Source organism: Dendrobates tinctorius, unplaced genomic scaffold (genome assembly GCF_039654945.1).
Source record: "Dendrobates tinctorius isolate UK_male_01 unplaced genomic scaffold, ASM3965494v1 ptg000143l, whole genome shotgun sequence".
Taxonomy (NCBI): Eukaryota; Metazoa; Chordata; class Amphibia; order Anura; family Dendrobatidae; genus Dendrobates; species Dendrobates tinctorius.
In genome coordinates this window covers 5,473,980-5,496,508 of record NW_027361810.1, presented here as the reverse complement: position 1 = coordinate 5,496,508, position 22,529 = coordinate 5,473,980, and the positions used below count along the sequence as shown (strand labels likewise).

Here is a 22,529-nt window from a genome sequence, read left to right as displayed (position 1 = left end):
TAAAATTCATAATGTGTTTCATAAGTCCTTGTTGAAGAGGTTTGTTGAACCAGTTGTTCCTGGGGTGGCACCTCCGGACCCTGTATTAGTTGAAGGTAACATGGAATGTGAGGTAGAGAAGATACTGGATTCCCGTCTGGCTAGATGGAGACTCCAGTATTTGGTTAAGTGGAAGGGTTATGGTCAGGAGGATAATTCCTGGGTCTCTGCCTCTGATATTCATGCCAAGAGATTGGTGCGTGCCTTTCATCGGGCTCACCCTGATCGCCCTGGTGGCGTGGATGAGGGTTCGGTGACCCCTCCTCAATGGGGAGGTACTGTTGTGAGTTCATTTTCCCTTTCACCATTGAGGTCTGATGAACTCCCTCTTCTGGTGAAGGAAGGTAGTGAGGCTGATTACAAAGCACCTAAGCAGAATGATGATGACTGGGTGACTGGGATTACTGACTGGATATAAGGCAGCCGACGCCCTTCTGCCTTGCGGGTGATTACTTTGAGGGATTCTTGGAGACCAGTCTGATTCCTGCTCCTCAAAAGCTAAGTTTTCTGCTCTACTTTTTGCATTTGTGTTTTGGTTTTGTTTTGCCTTGTTTTTCTGGATTTCTGCCTTTCCCTGCTGGGTGAGCTGAATTCCTTTTTGCTCTGTCTTCAGATAATACCTGAGTACTGATATAGTCTTTTTGAAGCCTAGCGTCTTCAGGGCTTTTTTCCCTATCAGTCTGTTGGCTCTTGTTTTTGAGAGGGTTTTGGCGGATTGCAGACAGCAGCTTTTCTATTCTGTCCTGTTTAGTTAGCTTGGGCCCCATCATTTGCTCAGCCTATCTTTCTATCTGTGTGAGTGTTTTTTCAGCTTGCTTCACCATCATTATATGTTGGGGGCTGCCTATTGCTTTGGGGTCTGCTCTGAGGCAGTTTAGATTTCCCTTTCTGTCTTTAGGCTATGTAGTTCTCCGGCTGTGATCGAGGGGTCTAGGACACCGTAGGAACCCCCCACGGCTACTGCTAGTTGTTGTCGTTAGGTTCAGGGGTCTGCAATCCGATGGCGGCCAACTTCTCTGGTTTTCTGGACTTAGCTAGTATTTCTGTTTTTGCCTCCTACGGTGACTCATTCATAACAGTGGAGTGTCCCAAACCATGCCCATGGGACCGGACGGACCCGATTAGAATACAACGGGGGGACTCAAGGGGTTACATAAGTATTTAGGGAATGCATCGCAGACGCTGAGTAAGATGATATTTTTAGCTGCTATGACGCAAAAATGGTGACAGGTTCCCGTTAACGGTGACAAACATTCAAAAGAAGAGGAAATCGTGAAGGGGCAAACGCTTCCCACAAATCGGTAGATGAGGTTTACATGGAAGTGGATAATCACCGGCTGTGATCTTCTGAGGTCTCCATCCATAGACCCCTCTGACTACAGACCTCAGGGAGCATCCTCACAGTCACAGCTTCAGCTCCGGTGCAGAGAACGATCCGATCCACAGACCTGTAACCAAATCCAGATGTTAAAAATAAAACTGCTGAGGCTTAACCTGATCCTGATATGTGAGCGCAGCAAATCTATAAGGGCCGCAATGAAGACGGACGGACGCTTGGCAGGAAAGTGAGGCTGGAATTCAAGGCTGCGCCTCATATCAAGAGGAAAGATGAAGGATCTGAGAATAAAGGATAAGTTGTACGAGTTATTAGGAGAGAGCTAGAAACTGGCATCTCATCTGTCCGTCACAAGTCCTGTCATATCTCAAGGCAGCTATGTAGGAAAGCCAGTATTCACCCTACACCTTATAGATGAAGAAAAAAGTGCAGTCACTGTGTACATACATTACATTACTGATCCTGAGTTACATCCTGTATTATACTCCAGAGCTGCACTCACTATTCTGCTGGTGCAGTCACTGTGTACATACATTACAGATCCTGAGTTGCATCCTGTATTATACCCCAGAGCTGCACTCATTATTCTGCTGGTGCAGTCACTGTGTACATACATTACATTACTGATCCTGAGTTACATACTGTATTATACTCCAGAGCTGCACTCACTATTCTGCTGGTGCAGTCACTGTGTACATACATTACATTACTGATCCTGAGTTACATCCTGTTATACTCCAGAGCTGCCCTCACTATTCTGCTGGTGCAGTCACTGTGTACATACATTACTGATCCTGAGTTACATACTGTAATATACTCCAGAGCTGCACTCACTATTCTGCTGGTGCAGTCACTGTGTACTGTTATGAATGAGTCACCGAGAAGGAAAAAAAAAAAAGCAAGCTAAGCCCAGAAAACCGGAGAGGTTGGTAACTAGCGGATTGCAGACCCCTGATCCTATCCACACAACTAGCAGTAGCCGTGGAGCGTGCCTACGGTGGTCCTAGACGCCTCATCACGGCCGGAGAACTAAATAAGCCTAAAGAAAGAAAGGGAAAATCTAAACTGCCCCAGAGCAGACCCCAAAGCAATAGACAGCCCCCAACATGTATTGTCGGTGAAACAAGATGAAAACACAAACACAGATAGAAAGATAGGCTGAGCAAACGATGGGGCCCTCACTAACTAGAAAGGACAGGAAAGAAAAGCTGCTGTCTGCAATCACGCAAAAAACCCTGCCAAAAAATGTCCAACACGTCTGATAGAAAAAGGCCCTGAAGTCGCTAGACTTCAATTCCCTATATCAGCACTCAGGTGTATTCTGAAGACAGAGCAAAAGAGATCAACTGATCAGAGACAAAATGGGGATTCAGCCCTGTCCCAGCCAGGGCTGGCTGACAACAAAAACTAAGTAAACCAGACGAAAACTCATATAAACAATAGCAGAGAAAACTTAGCTTTAAGAAGGCAGGAACCAAACTGGAAAACAGAAGCCACAGTCAGGAGAAATCACCAGCAAGAAACTAGGGAGTCGGCTGCCTTAAATCCAATCAGAAATTCCTGATGTCCAATCACAGTCCTATTCCTCAGGTGGCCGGTCTCTGCCATTTAGATCAGCTTCATTACCTCCCTTCACCAACAGACGGAGTCCAGATGGAGAACTCACTATTCTTCTGTCAGCACAGCCAGCTCCATAACCCTCACCAGAAGCCAGAGGCAAACCCGAAAATGAGCTCACAACAGTGTACATTACATTACTGATCCTGAGTTACATCCTGTATTATACCCCAGAGCTGCACTCACTATTCTGCTGGTGCAGTCACTGTGTACATACATTACATTACTGATCCTGAGTTACATCCTGTATTATACCCCAGAGCTGCACTCACTATTCTGCTGGTGCAGTCACTGTGTGCATACATTACATTACTGTTCCTGAGTTACCTCCTGTATTATACCCCAGAGCTGCACTCACTATTCTGCTGGTGCAGTCACTGTGTACATACATTACATTACTGATCCTGAGTTACATCCTGTATTATACCCCAGAGCTGCACTCACTATTCTGCTGGTGCAGTCACTGTGTACATACATTACATTACTGATCCTGAGTTACATCCTGCATTATACTCCAGAGCTGCACTCACTATTCTGCTGCTGCAGTCACTGTGTACATACATTACATTACTGATCCTGAGTTACATCCTGTATTATACCCCAGAGCTGCACTCACTATTCTGCTGGTGCAGTCACTGTGTACACACATTGCATTACTGATCCTGAGTTACATCCTGTATTATACTCCAGAGCTGCACTCACTATTCTGCTGGTGCAGTCACTGTGTACATACATTACATTACTGATCCTGAGTTACATCCTGTATTATACCCCAGAGCTGCACTCACTATTCTGCTGGTGCAGCCACTGTGTACATACATTACATTACTGATCCTGAGTTACATCCTGTATTATACTCCAGAGCTGCACTCACTATTCTGCTGGTGCAGTCACTGTGTACACACATTGCATTACTGATCCTGAGTTACATCCTGTATTATACTCCAGAGCTGCACTCACTATTCTGCTGGTGCAGTCACTGTGTACACACATTACATTACTGATCCTGAGTTACTTCCTGTATTAACTTGTAAATCCGCATTATGGAACACTTTTCTCCTTGGGATGTTTTGTGAACGGCGGCTGGGACAGATTTGTGATGTGAGGCTGAGGAAAGTTCTGAACTGCACTTAAAAAAATTAGTCCATACATATTTATTTCCGCAGCGCTTTACAGTTTGCACACATTATCATCGCTGTCCCCGATGGGGCTCTCAATTTAATTTCCTTATCAGTATGTCTTTGGAATGTGGGAGGAAACCCACGCAAACACGGGGAGAACATACAAACTCCTTGCAGATGTTGTTGGGATTTGAACCCAGGACAACGGTGCTGCAATGCTAACCACTGAGCCATCATCATCTCGTTACTTTAGGGGCAGGCGGCCTGGTGACAGTCTCTGCTGCCAGAGATCTAGACAAGGCAAAAATACAGCTTCTGTGCAGCTGCCCCTCACTAACCTGCCCCTGGAAGAGGGGCTGTACCCCGGCGCTTCCCTGGGGACTGTATTTATACACTTTTCTGTCCGTAACTGCGGTTTTATTGTACTGTAAATGTGTTATGACAGGGTGGCATAATAAAAAAATAGCACTACAGTCACCTCGTAGGCCAGTGTAATGCTATTGCACTTGCTGCTGCGCCTCATGCCGGTCAGCTGGCGGTGGGGTTATGATATGGCCGCTGCAGCCAATCAGTGGTTTCCTTTGCTTGGATAGAATGTGACTGTCACAGTTGATCAGCAGCTGCTGATTGGCTGCAGCGGTCACGTGTCACCCCACACTGGAGGTCGATCTCAGCAGACACAGCAGAGAGTGCAGCAGAGCCATGCCAGATCAGGGATTTAGTACAGTATGTTGTTTTTTTTTTTTTTTTTTAATTATTATTCCATCCTTCGCCCATTCAGAAAATCCCACTAAGGGTCTGTGCACACGTTTCAGATTTGGCCCTGCGGATCTGCAGCAGTTTTCCATGCGGTGTACAGAACCATGTTATCCTATGGAAAACAAAAACTGCTGTGCACATGCTGCGAAAAATTCAGCGCGGAAACTCAGCGGTTTATTTTCCGCAGCATGTCAATTCTTTGTGCGGATTCCGCAGCGTTTTTACACCCATTCCATTATAGGAATCCGCAGGTGTAAAACCGCAGCCGAAATCTGCAGGTAAAACGCAGACATTTTGACCTGCGGATTCTGCAGATTCCGCGCGGAAAAGTCCGCACACGAATCCGAAACATGTGCACATACCCTTGCCCTGATTAGTTGCAGCAGATGTAACGTAACATTGATAAATTGGATGAATGGTCGCTGGCCACGACTCCACTCACAGATTTCATCCATTTTTATTGCCATTTTTCAAAGTGATGAGAAGAGAAAAGTTTGCAGAAATTTGCGAGTTTTCCACATCACAGAACTGGATGAAATCAGATCGGAAGATTCCTGTTCAGGCTTCATACACACCAGACAAACGTGGAGCGACACTTCCATACACACCAGACAAACGTGGAGCGAAGCTTCCATACACACCAGACAAACGTGGAGCAACACTTCCATACACACCAGACAAACGTGGAGCGAAGCTTCCATACACACCAGACAAAAGTGGAGTGACGCTTCCATGCACACCAGACAAACGTGGAGCGACGCTTCCATACACACCAGACAAACGTGGAACGACGCTTCCATACACACCAGACAAACGTGGAGCGAAGCTTCCATACACACCAGACAAAAGTGGAGTGACGCTTCCATGCACACCAGACAAACGTGGAGCGACGCTTCCATACACACCAGACAAACGTGGAGCGACGCTTCCATACGCACCAGACAAACGTGGGGCGACGCTTCCATACACACCAGACAAACGTGGAGCGACGCTTCCATACACACCAGAAAAAACGTGGAGCGACGCTTCCATACACACCAAACGTGGAGCGACGCTTCCATACACACCAGACAAACGTTGAGCGACGCTTCCATACGCACCAGACAAACGTGGAGCGACGCTTCCATACACACCAGACAAACGTGGAGCGACGCTTCCATACGCACCAGACAAACGTGGGGCGACGCTTCCATACACACCAGACAAACGTGGAGCGACGCTTCCATACACACCAGACAAACGTGGAGCGACGCTTCCATACGCACCAGACAAACGTGGAGCGACGCTTCCATACACACCAGACAAACGTGGGGCGACGCTTCCATACACACCAAACGTGGAGCGACGCTTCCATACACACCAGACAAACGTGGAGCGACGCTTCCATACGCACCAGACAAACGTGGAGCGACGCTTCCATACACACCAGACAAACGTGGAGCGACGCTTCCATACACACCAGACAAACGTGGAGCGACGCTTCCATACACACCAGACAAACGTGGAGCGACGCTTCTATACACACCAGACAAACGAGGAGCGACGCTTCCGTACACACCAGACAAACGTGGAGCGACGCTTCCATACACACCAGACAAACGTGGAGAGACAGAAACAAGGGGCTCGCACTGCGCACGTTGGACATCTGCCGATGATGCAGTCGGTGCGATCAGACTTTTAGACGATATCGTACATTCGTCATTCGTCCACCACTCGAAACAATCAATCGTTCATATTGCAGAGGCCGATAATTACTAATCGTTCTGGTTAAAAGCGGCCATTTCAGCACTTTTTCTTCTAGAAATGAAGGGGACGATTTATCATTTTTCTCTTTTTCTTTCCTCGCGGCGGGATCTGTTGACATTTTTTGCACCAAATTCTTTGAACTGACCCAGGCATATTCATGACTTGTTTGCCCTTGTAAAGCCAACATTTGCAGGTTTTGCTAAAATGTTGCATAATTTGCCCAAACATTTAAGGCCGGTTTCACATTAGCGCATTTTCAGCGCGCGCACGGCCGGGGGTAGCTCCGCCCCCGAGCCGGCTCTCTGCCCGGCGTGCCCGCCCCTTGCTTGTAGCGCCGCCTACTAGCGGACAGCGGCGCCTGCGATCGGCGCACCCTATCTTTAGCATAGGGTGCGCAGATCGTGCGCAGGCCGTGCGCTAGTTGCGCTTTGACCTGTGCTGCGCACTTTTGACGGTGCGCCGTGCGCGCCAAAATCCGAAAAGTTTGATTTTGGCGCGCACGGCGCACCGTCAAAAGTGCGCAGCACAGGTCAAAGCGCAACTAGCGCACGGCCTGCGCACGATCTGCGCACCCTATGCTAAAGATAGGGTGCGCCGATCGCAGGCGCCGCTGTCCGCTAGTAGGCGGCGCTACAAGCAAGGGGCGGGCACGCCGGGCAGAGAGCCGGCTCGGGGGCGGAGCTACGCGCGCGCTGAAAATGCGCTAATGTGAAACCGGCCTTATTTGGTGACTGTGTGGCAGTATTTTTTGCACTACATACAGTAGTAATAGTTAACTGCAGTGCATATAAAAAGTCTACACACCCCTGTGAAAATACCAGTTTTCTGACATGTAAAAAAAAAAAAAAAAGAATAATTTTGGATATTTTTCCACCTTTATTGTCTCTCATAATCTGCACAAATCCATTGACAAATAATAATCTTTTCAGGTTAAAAAAGAAAAAGAACTAAAATAATGTGGTTGCATAAATCTGCACAAGTTTCATCCCCTTTTTGATGACGTCTTCACAGATCTGATGTCTGAGAATGTTTTTGTCCCTTCTCCTGACTGATAAGTTTCCACACTGATATCCTTTGCTGTGTTGTCAGCTGTTTACAGACCAGAAAATATCAGGAAAATCCTCCTAGAACAGCGACACTTTCTCTGGAGTTAATCAGAATCACTGTAAATGACGGCGGACGAGCGCTGACTACTATGTAACATGAGGGTAAACTTGATTGGCTGATTCTAAACAAAACCATGCCCCAATTATAAGAGGGTGCTCACACTTATGCAACCACTTTATTTCAGTTTTGTATTTTCCCACTTAAAATGACTTTAGTTTCTTTCTCAGTGGATTTGTACATATTATGGGTGATATTAAAGGTGGCAAATGTTCAGAAATGATTCTTCTGGGTAAGCTATATGACCTGGCATTGTAACAGGGGCGTGTAGACTTTCTATATCCACTGCATCTGGCAAAATTTGTGACAGCATCGTGCTCTTTTATGTCACCTTTTTGCCTATGGTGGCTTCACCTTTCCTCTCGCCTGTCATTCTGGTTGTTGGTGCAGACGATGTGCTGCTTCCTTTCTACGACTTATTCCCCCCCATTGATATAGATTTGCCGTCACCCGCCTGATATAAAATACGGGAGATTCCGACTTGGATCATCCTTTTCATCCTTTCTTCAGGGAAACAATCTAATTATAGATAAAAGAATGGCGCCTAATAAAAAGTGCGGAGGATGAGTGTGAAAGGAGAAGGACATGGGCGAGCGTCGGGGCTGAGAAGTAACGCAGCAGCTCCAAACTGATCACAGAGTGGCCATTACCCGGGAACACGGGAGTAAAACCTGTATCACCTCCTCCTACCCACCATTATAACAGCAGCACAGAGGATTTGGAGCAGTTTCCCCAGGCCAAGTGATGTTTGCATTTCCTCCTGTCACTAGGATAGAGGACCATTTCCCTCCCCATTTATGTGAAATCTCAGCTGACTATTGTCACCACTAGGTGGCGATCTATTTTATGTTTTCTATGGCTCCTCTGGGCCTGGACCCTGGTGCCAGAAGTGGAGTTGGAGTTTTACTTTAAGTCTTTTTACTCTTCTGTAAACTCCCATTATTCTTTGTCTTCTCCCCATAGAAACTTGGTTTTCTGATAATGTTCTCGCTGCATGAAACATGACATACTAGACCGCAATCCTCACAAGGTGCGATAAGAGCCAGCATCACCTCTTTGCATCCTTGCATAAAATCCCTCAGGCCCCTCAATAATAATGTAGAGTGAATTTCAACGCCCCTTTAGGCTATGTGCACACGTTGCAGATTCTGCTGTGGAATTTTCCGCCCAGATTTTGCTAAATCCGCAGGTAAAATGACCTGCGCTTTACCTGCAGATTTGGTGCAGTTTTTGTGCGGATTTCCCCTGCAGTTTTACACCTGTGGATTTCTATAATGGAGCAGATGTAAAACTGCAGCAGAACCGCACAAAAGAAGTGACATGCTGCAGTTTTAAGGCTATGTGCACATGCTGCGGTTTTTGCTGCGGTTTTGGCAGCTGCAGTTCTGCAGACAGTGTACATGTCACTTCTTTTCTGCGGATTCTGCTGTGGTTTACCATCTCCTCCATTGTAGAGGTGATAAACCGCAGCCTAATCCGCAGTGTGTGCACATAGCCTTAAGTAGAAAGTACTTCCCTTTAAATCTTGTGAACTTTCAGCTATACTGATCCTCAATAAAGGTTTGTACATTTTGGAAAAGGTGACTCATGAGGAGCCACACAGGAGAGGCCTGAGTTACTACTAGGTCAGCGGCCACACATCTGTTTTTCCAATTTTTGTGGAATGCGGGATTTTAGGGACAGCTGAGATGTTTGGAGTCAGTAATGTTCGGGTTTGGCTTGTTTGTAACACGTCTGTCGTGTTGGGAATATCTTTATAGATGAAGTAAAAAAGCTCATGGATATTCCTAACAATGTGTTACCAGCAGTATCTGGAAATGAAAAGATTAGTGACACATTCAGCTCTGCTACATCAGGTGACGTGATGCGTTCAGCCCTGCTACATCAGGAGACGTGACACATTCAGCTCTGCTACATCAGGAGATGTGATACATTCAGTTCTGCTGCATCAGAAGTGACACATTCAGCTCTGCTACATCAGAAGTGACACATTCAGCTCTGCTACATCAGGTGACGTGACACATTCAGCCCTGCAACATCAGGAAACGTGACGCGTTCAGCCCTGCTACATCAGGAGACGTGACACATTCAGCTCTGCTACATCAGAAGTGACACATTCAGCTCTCTACATCAGAAGTGACACATTCAGCTCTGCTACATCAGAAGTGACACATTCAGCTCTGCTACATCAGAAGTGACACATTCAACTCTCTACATCAGAAGTGACACATTCAGCTCTGCTGCATCAGAAGTGACACATTCAGCTCTGCTGCATCAGAAGTGACACATTCAGCTTTGCTGCATCAGAAGTGACACATTCAGCTCTGCTGCATCAGAAGTGACACATTCAGCTCTGCTACATCAGAAGTGACACATTCAGCTCTGCTGCATCAGAAGTGACACATTCAGCTCTGCTATGTAAATGCATTCAAGTGAAATAAATGGTTATTCATATTTCATTTTCTTTAAAAATCTCCAAAATATGAGATTAATGTGTGGTGAACATCTGTGTAATGTGAACAGTGGGGTCTGGAGTCTTCCTAATGGATGGTAACTTCTTACGGGAGATTATTCACCACCAGGGTGTCTGTAGAGCGACGGCTTACTCCTCTCTCCCCATTTGGAACATATGTATGATCAGTCGAGCATGCACGTGTATGAGGGAGAGGCAGGAAAGCTGAACTTGGCCAATAGCTATTGAAGATGTATTGACACCTTTCATGAAGACCTGTGACCGGTGAAGTGTCCACATTTTGCTCTTATTTTATTCCCACTTCTCAGAGTTTTCAGCTTTTTTTTTTTTTTTTTTCAATCCACCGTCCGGTTCCGGACATCTCGGCCGTTTAATTTACTGCAAGTTTTGTTTGTGTTATTTACAAGTGGGCGTGGCTAATTGGTGTCTGGAGGGCGTGTCTTCTGTCTCTTCAGACTAATTAGTAAGTGACCACGCCCCCTTGTAAAGACCATAAAAATTGCCACTAAATGAAAAAAAAAAAAGCCAGGATCTCTGCAACTGAAAATAAAACAACCCTGCGGGAATAAGATGAGAACAAAATCTAGATACTTGTGACCAGATCAGCGACTGCAACGTATTGACCGTCAGTGAAACCTTTAGTTGCCCTTTGAGCGAGCCCAGTAATCAGATTGCCACAATGGAGCGTTTTGTTTCTACTTCCGAAGATGGGCTGTTATCGATACATAAGTGTGCCGAGGAAATGTAACACTAATTGGTAACTAGTGACGAGTATGTGACCTCAATAAAGGGTGGAACAGCCTCCAAAGTTGGCATTGTTCTATGCAGGGGCTCTGCATTTTGGTGGACCACCTCTTTTATATACTTTATTAAAGGGGATCTGTCACCAGGTTTTTGCTATTTAATCTGAGAGCAACATAATATAGGGCTAGTGAGCCTGATTCCAACGATGTGCCACTTACCTTTCTGGGTGCAGCAGTTGTGACGCAATCAGAATTTTAAGATGCACCGTGAAGCAGAGCTGAGGAATCTGACCCCACCCACACCACTGATGACCCCGCCCACACCACAGCTGACCCCACCCACACTAGGCTCTCTATGTACATAGGTCTACTGACAGTGAGGTGCTTATTATCACAGGAGGGGGTGTGGTCATACATGGACTCAGTGGCTCCTGTAGGCCAGCAGTGATAACACTGGTCAACAGCATTTTTGGTGCCAAAGATATTTCATCGAATTTAGGGTATTTTTGGGGTGCTGATTCTGAATATGTCATCAGTTTTGCCAGATTGGCTCAAGTTTTTGAGATTTTTGGTATCTTATTTATAGCACTTGTTGGTAAATGCGACGCATCATCTCATTAATTTCTTTGGATTAGTACTTGAACTGAGCAGTTCTCAATATAGTTTTGTGTTAATTAGTGTTCTAAAAGTTTGTTCATAGCTTGATTTTTGCACTAACTTTATGTTGTTGTCTGTTTTCCAGTGAAAAGCATGAACTCATCATGAAGAAGTTGTCTTAACGATCCAGACTCATTCTGTTACATTTGTGGTGAATACACACTGCCAAAACATAGAAGAAACATAACAGACTTCGTAAAAAAAGTGTATTTTGCCTATTTTGGGGTTATGCTTGGGGACCAAGACAAGTTTTGGGCACCACACATAGTGTGCAAAGCATGTATCGAATTATTACGAAAATGGAGCAAAGGACAAAGAAAAAGCTTCAAATTTGGTGTTCCAATGGTGTGGAGAGAGCCAAAAAATCATCATGATGACTGTTATTTATGGTAAACACAGGTACAGGCACATCTTCACAATGAGGGACAGGCCTTCTTGCAGATTCCATGTTACTCCCATTTTCGTTTCTTATGCTTATTGAATCCTTGCACTTGCACTGCACAGAAATAACAGTCATCATGATGATTTTTTGGCTCTCTCCACACCATTGGAACACCAAATTTGAAGCTTTTTCTTTGTCCTTTGCTCCATTTTCGTAATAATTCGATACATGCTTTGCACACTATGTGTGGTGCCCAAAACTTGTCTTGGTCCCCAAGCATAACCCCAAAATAGGCAAAATACACTTTTTTTACGAAGTGTGTTATGTTTCTTCTATGTTTTGGCAGTGTATATTCACCACAAATGTAACAGAATGAGTCTGGATCGTTAAGACAACTTCTTCATGATGAGTTCATGCTTTTCACTGGAAAACAGACAACAACATAAAGTTAGTGCAAAAATCAAGCTATGAACAAACTTTTAGAACACTAATTAACACAAAACTATATTGAGAACTGCTCAGTTCAAGTACTAATCCAAAGAAATTAATGAGATGATGCGTCGCATTTACCAACAAGTGCTATAAATAAGATACCAAAAATCTCAAAAACTTGAGCCAATCTGGCAAAACTGATGACATATTCAGAATCAGCACCCCAAAAATACCCCAAATTCATTAAAATATTTTGGACACCAGAAAAAAAAATTTTTTTCGTTGACCTGTGTAATCTGCTGGTGATTAAACCTTCATTGCAAGTAAACAACAGCACACAGCCTAATAAGTGACACATCCTTGAATTCAGTGTTTCAGCTGCTACCTCTTGATGTCCTCAAATTCCATTGCAAAAATCTGCTGACAGATTCCCTTTAATGGGCCAAGGGTGGTACGAAAAATATATTTATAAAAATAAAACAACCACATGCTCCTCTACCGGTCTGCTGCCAACATCCCTCATCTGTCTCCTGGCTTCACGTGACTGCTGCAGCCGATCAGTGGCCCCAGTCACATGATGCCTCTTGTGGGTGGCAGAATGGAGGAGCAGTGCTGGTCTGGTAGGGAGTATGTTCATTTTTTTTTCTGCACCACCCAGGGCCCATTAATAGTGTTTGGAGGCTGCGGCCTTCCACTTCTTTTAGGCTGTGTGCACACGCTGCGGATTAGGTGCGGATTCATCCGCGCGGATTTTGTAAAGTCTGCAGGTGAAACCGCAGGTCAAAATACCTGCGGTTTTACCTGCGGATTGCTCTGCGGTTTTGCCCTGCGGTTTTTCATCTCCTCAATGGAGGCGATGGCAAACCGCAGGGGAATCCGCAGAAAGAATTGACATGTCAATTCTTTCTGCGGATTGAAAACCGCAGATAATCCGCGCGGAAAATTCTGCACCGTCTGCACTGCGGTTTTTGATTCCCATAGGGAATCATTGTACTGTACACCGCAGCAAAATCCGCAGCGTGTGCACACAGCCTTCCTATTCTGACATCCAGCTGCCTCAGTCAGGATGAACTAACTCCCTTAAATCATTCCACAATAACAAGTTCAGCAGTTTTCTAGTATACTGTGTGACTCAGATACTCCTCATTTTCAGCCCTTCTAGCAATCACTGATTGGAAACATTTTGTTTACTTTCTCACACTACAAATCCTCTCCTGGTCACACAGCTGATGGGTTGTTACAATGTATCGTTGTGGATAAGAGCTAGGGATCAGGTCTGGAGGCTTGTGTGGCTTTTGTTGTGTTTGCAGAAGAGTTACTGCACTGATACATTGTATGGATGTACAGAGTACAGATCTCCTCCTCTACTCCCCTCTTATCTCCTCTTCCCACAATCGCATACAAGATTTCTCCCGCACATCCCCCCTACTCAAGAACTTTCTACCCCAACATATCAGACTCTCGCCTACCATGGAAACCTTCAGAAAGAGCCTGAAGACCGACCTCTTCAGACAAGCCTACAACCTGCAGTAACCACCGATCCACCAAACCGCTGCACGACCAGCTCTACCCTCAGCTACTGTATCCTCACCCATCCCTTGTAGATTGTGAGCCCTCGCGGGCAGGGTCCTCTCTCCTCCTGGATCAGTCGTGACTTGTAGTGTTTAAGATTACTGTACTTGTATTTATTATGTACACCCAGGGCCGGACTGGGACTAAAATTCAGCCCTGGCATTTGAAGTTACACAGGCCCACTAGTCACATGGTGACTATATAATATCTCTGTACACTTGTAGATTACAAGAAGTGAGAGGAGATTAACACGACTATATAACATGTAGTCACAGCTGTGCCCAGTATTTCAGCTCAGTCCTGTTTATTGCTTTTAGGTACAGTACTCCTCCCAAATCTCTGTCCCCTTTTGTACGCACGGTGACAGAATTCCTGGCAGAACTGCTCTCTATTGGGCAACCAGACCCCCTGGTCATAGCCGCCCCTATCATACCTCCCAACTTTTGAAGAAGGGAAAGACGGACAAAGACTGCGGCGCGCGCAGTGCGCTGCCGCAAATTTTGGCCACGCCCAGCCACACCCATTTCACAACTAGTCACACCCATGTCCACACCTAATCGCACCCATTTAGCACTGCTGATCACACTGACTGGTACTGAGGGCACAGTGGCTGGCATTAAGGGCACACTGACTGGCACTAAGGAAGAGAGAAAACAGAGAGCGAGAAAGAAAGGGGAAAGAAAGAAAGAAAGAAAGAACAGAGAGAGTCAGAGAAAGAACAGAGAGAGAAAGAAAGAGGGGAAAGAAAGAAAGAAAGAACAGAGAAGAAAGAAAAAGAGAGAAAGAAATAAAGAAAGATTCTATAAAGATACTATAGCAGCCCGGCTCCCATTGTAGTGCCCACCTGAGCCTCCCGGTGCAGGACATATCATGATCCGCTCACATGGCCGGCATCCCCGATTCCAAGGCGATCCTGCTGTCTGCGCTGTCGGAGGAGGACACGGTGATGGATCTGAAGCATTCCTGGTTCCGTCACAATCTCCTCAAGAAATTATCTCATTTCCGGTCAGCTTCCAGCACATCACTTCAGGTGGAACGTCATGTGTGTGTTTTAAAATGCTCCTCGGGGCTCCGCCGTGTACTCCTGTGTCCGTGGGAAAAGCCCGCTTTGTATGCTTTGTACACACTTGGCTCCACTCCGTACATCCCGTACACATATAGCTGCACTCCATACACACACGGCTCCACCCTGTCCACCTCATACACGCGCGGCTCCACCTCGTACACACACGGCTCCTCTCCGTACACCTGATACACACGGCTCCGCTCCGTACACCTCGTACACACGGCTCCTCTCCGTACACCTCGTACACACGCGGCTCCTCTCCGTACACCTCGTACACACGCGGCTCCTCTCCGTACACCTCGTACACACGCGGCTCCTCTCCGTACACCTCGTACACACGGCTCCTCTCCGTACACCTCGTACACACGCGGCTCCTCTCCGTACACCTCGTACACACGCGGCTCCTCTCCGTACACCTCATACACACGCGGCTCCTCTCCGTACACCTCGTACACACGGCTCCTCTCCGTACACCTCGTACACACGGCTCCGCTCCGTACACCTCGTACACGCGGCTCCTCTCCGTACACCTCGTACACACGCGGCTCCTCTCCGTACACCTCGTACACACGCGGCTCCTCTCCGTACACCTCGTACACACGGCTCCTCTCCGTACACCTCGTACACACGCGGCTCCTCTCCGTACACCTCGTACACACGCGGCTCCTCTCCATACACCTCGTACACACGCGGCTCCTCTCCGTACACCTCGTACACACGCGGCTCCTCTCCGTACACCTCGTACACACGCGGCTCCTCTCCGTACACCTCGCACACACGCGGCTCCTCTCCGTACACCTCGTACACTCGCGGCTCTGCTCCGTACACCTCGTACACGCGGCTCCTCTCCGTACACCTCGCACACACGCGGCTCCTCTCCATACACCTCGTACACTCGCGGCTCCTCTCCGTACACCTCATACACACGCGGCTCCTCTCCGTACACCTCGTACACACGCGGCTCCTCTCCGTACACCTCGTACACACGCGGCTCCTCTCCGTACACCTCGCACACACGCGGCTCCTCTCCGTACACCTCGTACACTCGCGGCTCTGCTCCGTACACCTCGTACACGCGGCTCCTCTCCGTACACCTCGCACACACGCGGCTCCTCTCCGTACACCTCGTACACACGCGGCTCCTCTCCGTACACCTCGCACACACGCGGCTCCTCTCCGTACACCTCGCACACACGCGGCTCCTCTCCGTACACCTCGTACACTCGCGGCTCCTCTCCGTACACCTCGCACACACGCGGCTCCTCTCCGTACACCTCGTACACTCGCGGCTCCTCTCCGTACACCTCGTACACACACGGCTCCGCTCCGTACACCTCGTACACTCACGGCTCCTCTCCGTACACCTCGCACACACGCGGCTCCTCTCCGTACACCTCGTACACACGCGGCTCCTCTCCGTACACCTCGCACACACGCGGCTCCTCTCCGTACACCTCGTACACTCGCGGCTCCTCTCCGTACACCTCGTACACACACGGCTCCGCTCCGTACACCTCGTACACTCACGGCTCCGCTCCGTACACCTCGTACACTCACGGCTCCGCTCCGTACACCTCGTACACACGCGGCTCCTCTCCGTACACCTCGTACACACGCGGCTCCTCTCCGTACACGTCGTACACACGCGGCTCTGCTCCGTACACCTCGTACACTCACGGCTCCGCTCCGTACACCTCGTACACACACAGCTCTGCTACATCCACACTGTAAAACCTGACCCCACACATACTTACCTCAACCAGCACCATGACAACAGCAAAGCAGAGTCTTGCAGATGGTAGAGGCAAGGCTGAGCGCACAGGACCTGTGATGAGGTCACAGGAGGGGCGGAGTCAGGGGTGACATGATCGGGGGTCTGGACAAAGGCTCCTGATCATGTGACTGCGAACAGAGCGAGCAGGCAAGCGAGTGGCTGCGGGGGGGATGGGGTCTCATGCTAAGGCGAGGATGGGATGGGAGGTGGCTTATCTCCCTGCAGTGCGGGAGGAACTTGGAAACTTTCACCCCCGTGCCCGCAGAGGGCCGGCGGCAGGAGCAACAGTGGCCGCAGCAGCTGGCAAGCGGCCCACGTGACAGTGGCCCAGCGGGAAAATGCCCGGTTGGTTATATTGCTAATCCGGGCCTGTGTACACCCCCCTCACATGCAAAGTGCCATGGAATAAATGTCGCAATAATAATAATAATAATAATAATAATAATAATAATAATAGTTTGTTTAGGCTTTATTTACATGGGACTGACAGCCCTGGTTCTCTCTGGTTCTGTGTTTTATTAGCCAGATCTTGTGTTTGCTGATGGAAGGATCGGCTTGTGTTATTCTTGTGGGCAGGTTAGAGATATAGAAAGCTTCAGGTAGACCTCACAATCTTATTGCTTATTATCATGATTCATGTGTCGCATTGAACCATGAATGGAGCGCGGAGCGGTGAAGGCTTTTATTACATTTCCTATATCCTCATTGATACAATAACCACAGACTGTGTCCTATAATGATGTAGCCATGGTTACTAACACTTATGGCATTGATGTGTATAATATTAAGTGGACATGACCTACAGACCAAACCCATGGTTCTCCATCTGTTGGAGAAGTACAACCCTTATCATGCAGGACAGGTTGGAGTTGGAGTTTGGCAGCAGCTGTTATAGTCACAGGTTGCGGTATAATCCAAGCATTCTCCATAAATCCTTTCTCGGGTGACTCATCCATACCATCCTGGGAGCTGTAGGGATCTGTCATCATTCTGAGGTGTGTCCAATGTGATTTTTTTTTCCAGCCACCTGCTACAACATTGCTTCACTGCTCTACCTTGTAGCTTCCCCAGAACTGGTATCATAGCAGAATTACTCCCTAATGGGTTCCAACAAGTCTGCACCAAAACCAAAGAAACAATTGATACCTTTCCCTCAATGTGTCACACCCGCTGAACTGATGCAAAGCATTGGGAAAACTCAGATATAAAATGTGCATTTGTTTCTCAATGTGAATCTCCACCTTGTGCCTTCATGCCGTTTATTAGGATCATAATTCTGGGCTGATGTTCTTCACAGGATATATTCCAGCGGGCGGAGCTTTGTGTTTCTGAGCCCCAAATCCGCTACATAAACCAGTGAAATGGGACAATTCTGTGATCCTGCAGCTACCTCTAGGGGGCGCTCAGGAGCACACGTCATACTGGTTTATGCTGGAGCTCATTGTATCAGCTGTATACAGAGACTTCAGCACTGCAGTAGACGTCTGTGAGTCCCTGATGTAGGAAAATGTGATTTAAGGCTCCTGTTGTGAATTTAGACTCCTCAGTCCAGCACTGTTGTATATAATGAAAGTGTCTATGTGCATTAATAACATTGTATCACTTGTAGTGTAGAATACATACACTAATCCTGTGACATGCAGGGTTTGAGGGGTCGTGGTACCGAACAGTGCTGTGTTCTTCAGGGTTCAACTCCAGAATCTGCCCTTGGGTGGGTGGCCCATTACCCCTAATTCTAACCTCGCTCTAAAGATCATCTTCATTGTTGGCTGTGTCATAGCAGATAATCCATGCCTGAATCCCACCCTTATATGTCTTGCAGGACCCCTTAAATTTACAGGTTTCGCTGTATCCCACAACATACTCCAAGGAGCAGATAATGACACATTGTCTGAGCATTCAGCTTCCTTGACATCATTTCTAGAGGACAGGGTCACCTATCCCGGCGAGATCTCTGGGAATGAAGATGCTCTGGTGTTTGATCATAAATTACCAATATCAGTAAACTATAGCAGCACGGAAGGATTCTGGGAAGGTCGACCGCTGTTCATGTCAAGCGAGGTCAGGAACCGCCGAGCTGTAACATGTTACTGATCTAAAAAGCAAAAGAAAACATCGTCTCCCTGAGTGTTACATTCCAATCTCAGAAAAAATAATAATAACATATTCCCCTTGTTTTACCATCAATAAGAAAAAAATATAAATAACAATATGTGACATCAAAGTGTAAATATAGAACGGTTTTAATTAATGACATACTTATTGCTGTGAAGAAAAATTCCAGTCCTTGTACATAAAGACGGTATTATAGTAGTTATATTCTTGTACATAGGAGCAGTATTATAGTAGTTATATTCTTGTACATAGGAGCAGTATTATAGTAGTTATATTCTTGTACATAGGGGCAGTATTATAGTAGTTATATTCTTGTACATAGGGGCAGTATTATAGTAGTTATATTCTTGTACATAGGAGCAGTATTATAGTAGTTATATTCTTGTACATAGGGGGCAGTATTATAGTAGTTATATTCTTGTACATAGGAGCAGTATTATAGTAGTTATATTCTTGTACATAGGGGGCAGTATTATAGTAGTTATATTCTTGTACATAGGAGCAGTATTATAGTAGTTATATTCTTGTACATAGGGGCAGTATTATAGTAGTTATATTCTTGTACATAGGGGCAGTATTATAGTAGTTATATTCTTGTACATAGGGGGCAGTATTATAGTAGTTATATTCTTGTACATGGGGCAGTATTATAGCAGTTATATTCTTGTACATAGGGGCAGTATTATAGTAGTTATATTCTTGTATGTAGGAGCAGTATTATAGTAGTTATATTCTTGTACATAGGAGCAGTATTATAGTAGTTATATTCTTGTACATAGGGGCAGTATTATAGTAGTTATATTCTTGTACATAGGGGGCAGTATTATAGTAGTTATATTCTTGTACATAGGGGACGGTATTATAGTAGTTATATTTTTGTACATAGGAGCAGTATTATAGTAGTTATATTCTTGTACATAGGAGCAGTATTATAGTAGTTATATTCTTGTACATAGGAGCAGTATTATAGTAGTTATATTCTTGTACATAGGGGCAGTATTATAGTAGTTATATTCTTGTACATAGGGGGCAGTATTATAGTAGTTATATTCTTGTACATAGGGGGCAGTATTATAGTAGTTATATTCTTGTACATAGGGGACGGTATTATAGTAGTTATATTTTTGTACATAGGAGCAGTATTATAGTAGTTATATTCTTGTACATAGGGGCAGTATTATAGTAGTTATATTCTTGTACATAGGGGCAGTATTATAGTAGTTATATTCTTGTACATAGGGGCAGTATTATAGTAGTTATATTCTTGTACATAGGGGCTGTATTATAGTAGTTATATTCCTGTAGATAGGGGCAGTATTATAGTAGTTATATTCTTGTACATAGGAGCAGTATTATAGTAGTTATATTCTTGTACATAGGGGCAGTATTATAGTAGTTATATTCTTGTACATAGGGGCAGTATTATAGTAGTTATATTCTTGTACATAGGAGCAGTATTATAGTAGTTATATTCTTGTACATAGGAGCAGTATTATAGTAGTTATATTCTTGTACATAGGAGCAGCATTATAGTAGTTATATTCTTGTACATAGGAGCAGTATTATAGTAGTTATATTCTTGTACATAGGAGCAGCATTATAGTAGTTATATTCTTGTATATAGAGGGCAGTATTATAGTAGTTATATTCTTGTACATAGGGGCAGTATTATAGTAGTTATATTCTTGTACATAGGAGCAGTATTATAGTAGTTATATTCTTGTACATAGGAGCAGCATTATAGTAGTTATATTCTTGTATATAGAGGGCAGTATTATAGTAGTTATATTCTTGTACATAGGGGCAGTATTATAGTAGTTATATTCTTGTACATAGGGGCAGTATTATAGTAGTTATATTCTTGTACATAGGAGCAGTATTATAGTAGTTATATTCTTGTACATAGGAGCAGTATTATAGTAGTTATATTCTTATACATAGGAGCAGTATTATAGTAGTTATATTCTTGTACATAGGAGCAGCATTATAGTAGTTATATTCTTGTACATAGGGGGCAGTATTATAGTAGTTATATTCTTGTACATAGGGGCAGTATTATAGTAGTTATATTCTTGTATATAGAGGGCAGTATTATAGTAGTTATATTCTTCTACATAGGGAGCAGTATTATAGTAGTTATATTCTTGTACATAGGAGCAGTATTATAGTAGTTATATTCTTATACATAGGAGCAGTATTATAGTACTTATATTCTTGTACATAGGGGCAGTATTATAGTAGTTATATTCTTGTACATAGGAGCAGTATTATAGTAGTTATATTCTTGTACATAGGGGCAGTATTATAGTAGTTATATTCTTGTACATAGGAGCAGTATTATAGTAGTTATATTCTTATACATAGGAGCAGTATTATAGTAGTTATATTCTTGTACATAGGAGCAGTATTATAGTAGTTATATTCTTGTACATAGGGGCAGTATTATAGTAGTTATATTCTTGTAGATAGGGGCAGTATTATAGTAGTTACATTCTTGGAGGGGGTCATTTTAAATTTTACTTTTGAACATAGCCATGAATAGAGATCTAATCTTCCTCCATGATCAGTGTCTCCCATCCTCTAGGATAATGTGTTGATGATACTTTTCTAGCATGATGGAGGCCAGGGCACAAGGCATAAGTGATAACTAAGTCAATCACAGAACAAAATATTGAAATTTTGGGTCCACTGTCAAAAAACTCCCATGATCTCAGTCCCATTGGGATCTTGTGGTCAATTCTCATAAAGCGACAAACAAAAACCCAGGAATAGTGATAAACTGCGAGTTCTGATGAGACAAGAACGGGCGGCCATCAGTCAGGATCTGCCCAGAAGCCGATATCCAGCTGCTGAAGAGAAGGGCAGAAGTCTGGAGAATAAGGGGCAGCATTGGGAATATTGAGGAGTCACAGAAACATCATTTATTTGTCAACAAAAGTATAAAAATGTTTATAATTGTACATCAGTAACCATAGAAACGATTGACTAGAAGATAAAAATCACTGACGCAGAAAACCTTTGACTCACATCTTTTGTTTTCAAGTCTGAAAAGTTTTGGCCACAATTGTATATATTTAATTTTATCCCTAAAATCATCCTGGTAATGAATGTAGATTTTGAGCTGTATTGGGGCAGTGATAATCATGGCGCTATATAAGCATAAGACAGGAGGCGACTAGTCTCTGTGTATGGACAGATAAGTGACAAGTGTTTTGTTAGGAGCCATTTGTCATTGTCATCGCTGAGACTTGAGTGACGATGTCGGTGGTTTCGTTCAGTCAGTTTAGGATCATTGGAGGAGACTCTGGTGGTGACAGATGAATGTGTAGACGAGTTAGTACATTTTTTTTTAAATTATAGTTGGACATTTCTTATTCTTTCTTACAAATGGAAACTATATTATTTTGGTAATTTTTTTTAATACAGTATACAAGGCGGTGAGCCCGCATCGGTATGTTCACATGTTGCGTCTTTTTTCACAATAGCTGAAGGGTTTCCTGATGCCAGAAAAGTGAATGAGAATCCTGCAGTCT

General features: G+C 45.0%; 1 protein-coding gene across 6 annotated transcripts in view; it reads left to right on the top strand.

Moving 5' to 3' along the window:
- BIN1 (bridging integrator 1) overlaps nt 1–22,529 on the top strand; it is a 131,001-nt gene that overhangs the window by 47,656 nt on the left and 60,816 nt on the right. The window contains exon 1 of one of the 6 annotated variants that reach the window (XM_073545336.1): nt 14,274–15,071. The exons of 4 other annotated variants lie outside the window; for them this stretch is intronic. In XM_073545336.1, the coding sequence (XP_073401437.1) occupies nt 14,925–15,071 (147 nt within the window). In that variant the 5' untranslated portion in view covers nt 14,274–14,924. Of the gene's footprint in view, nt 1–14,273; nt 15,072–22,529 lie in introns of those variants that run through there. One more of the 6 variants, XM_073545339.1, reaches the window with a different exon arrangement.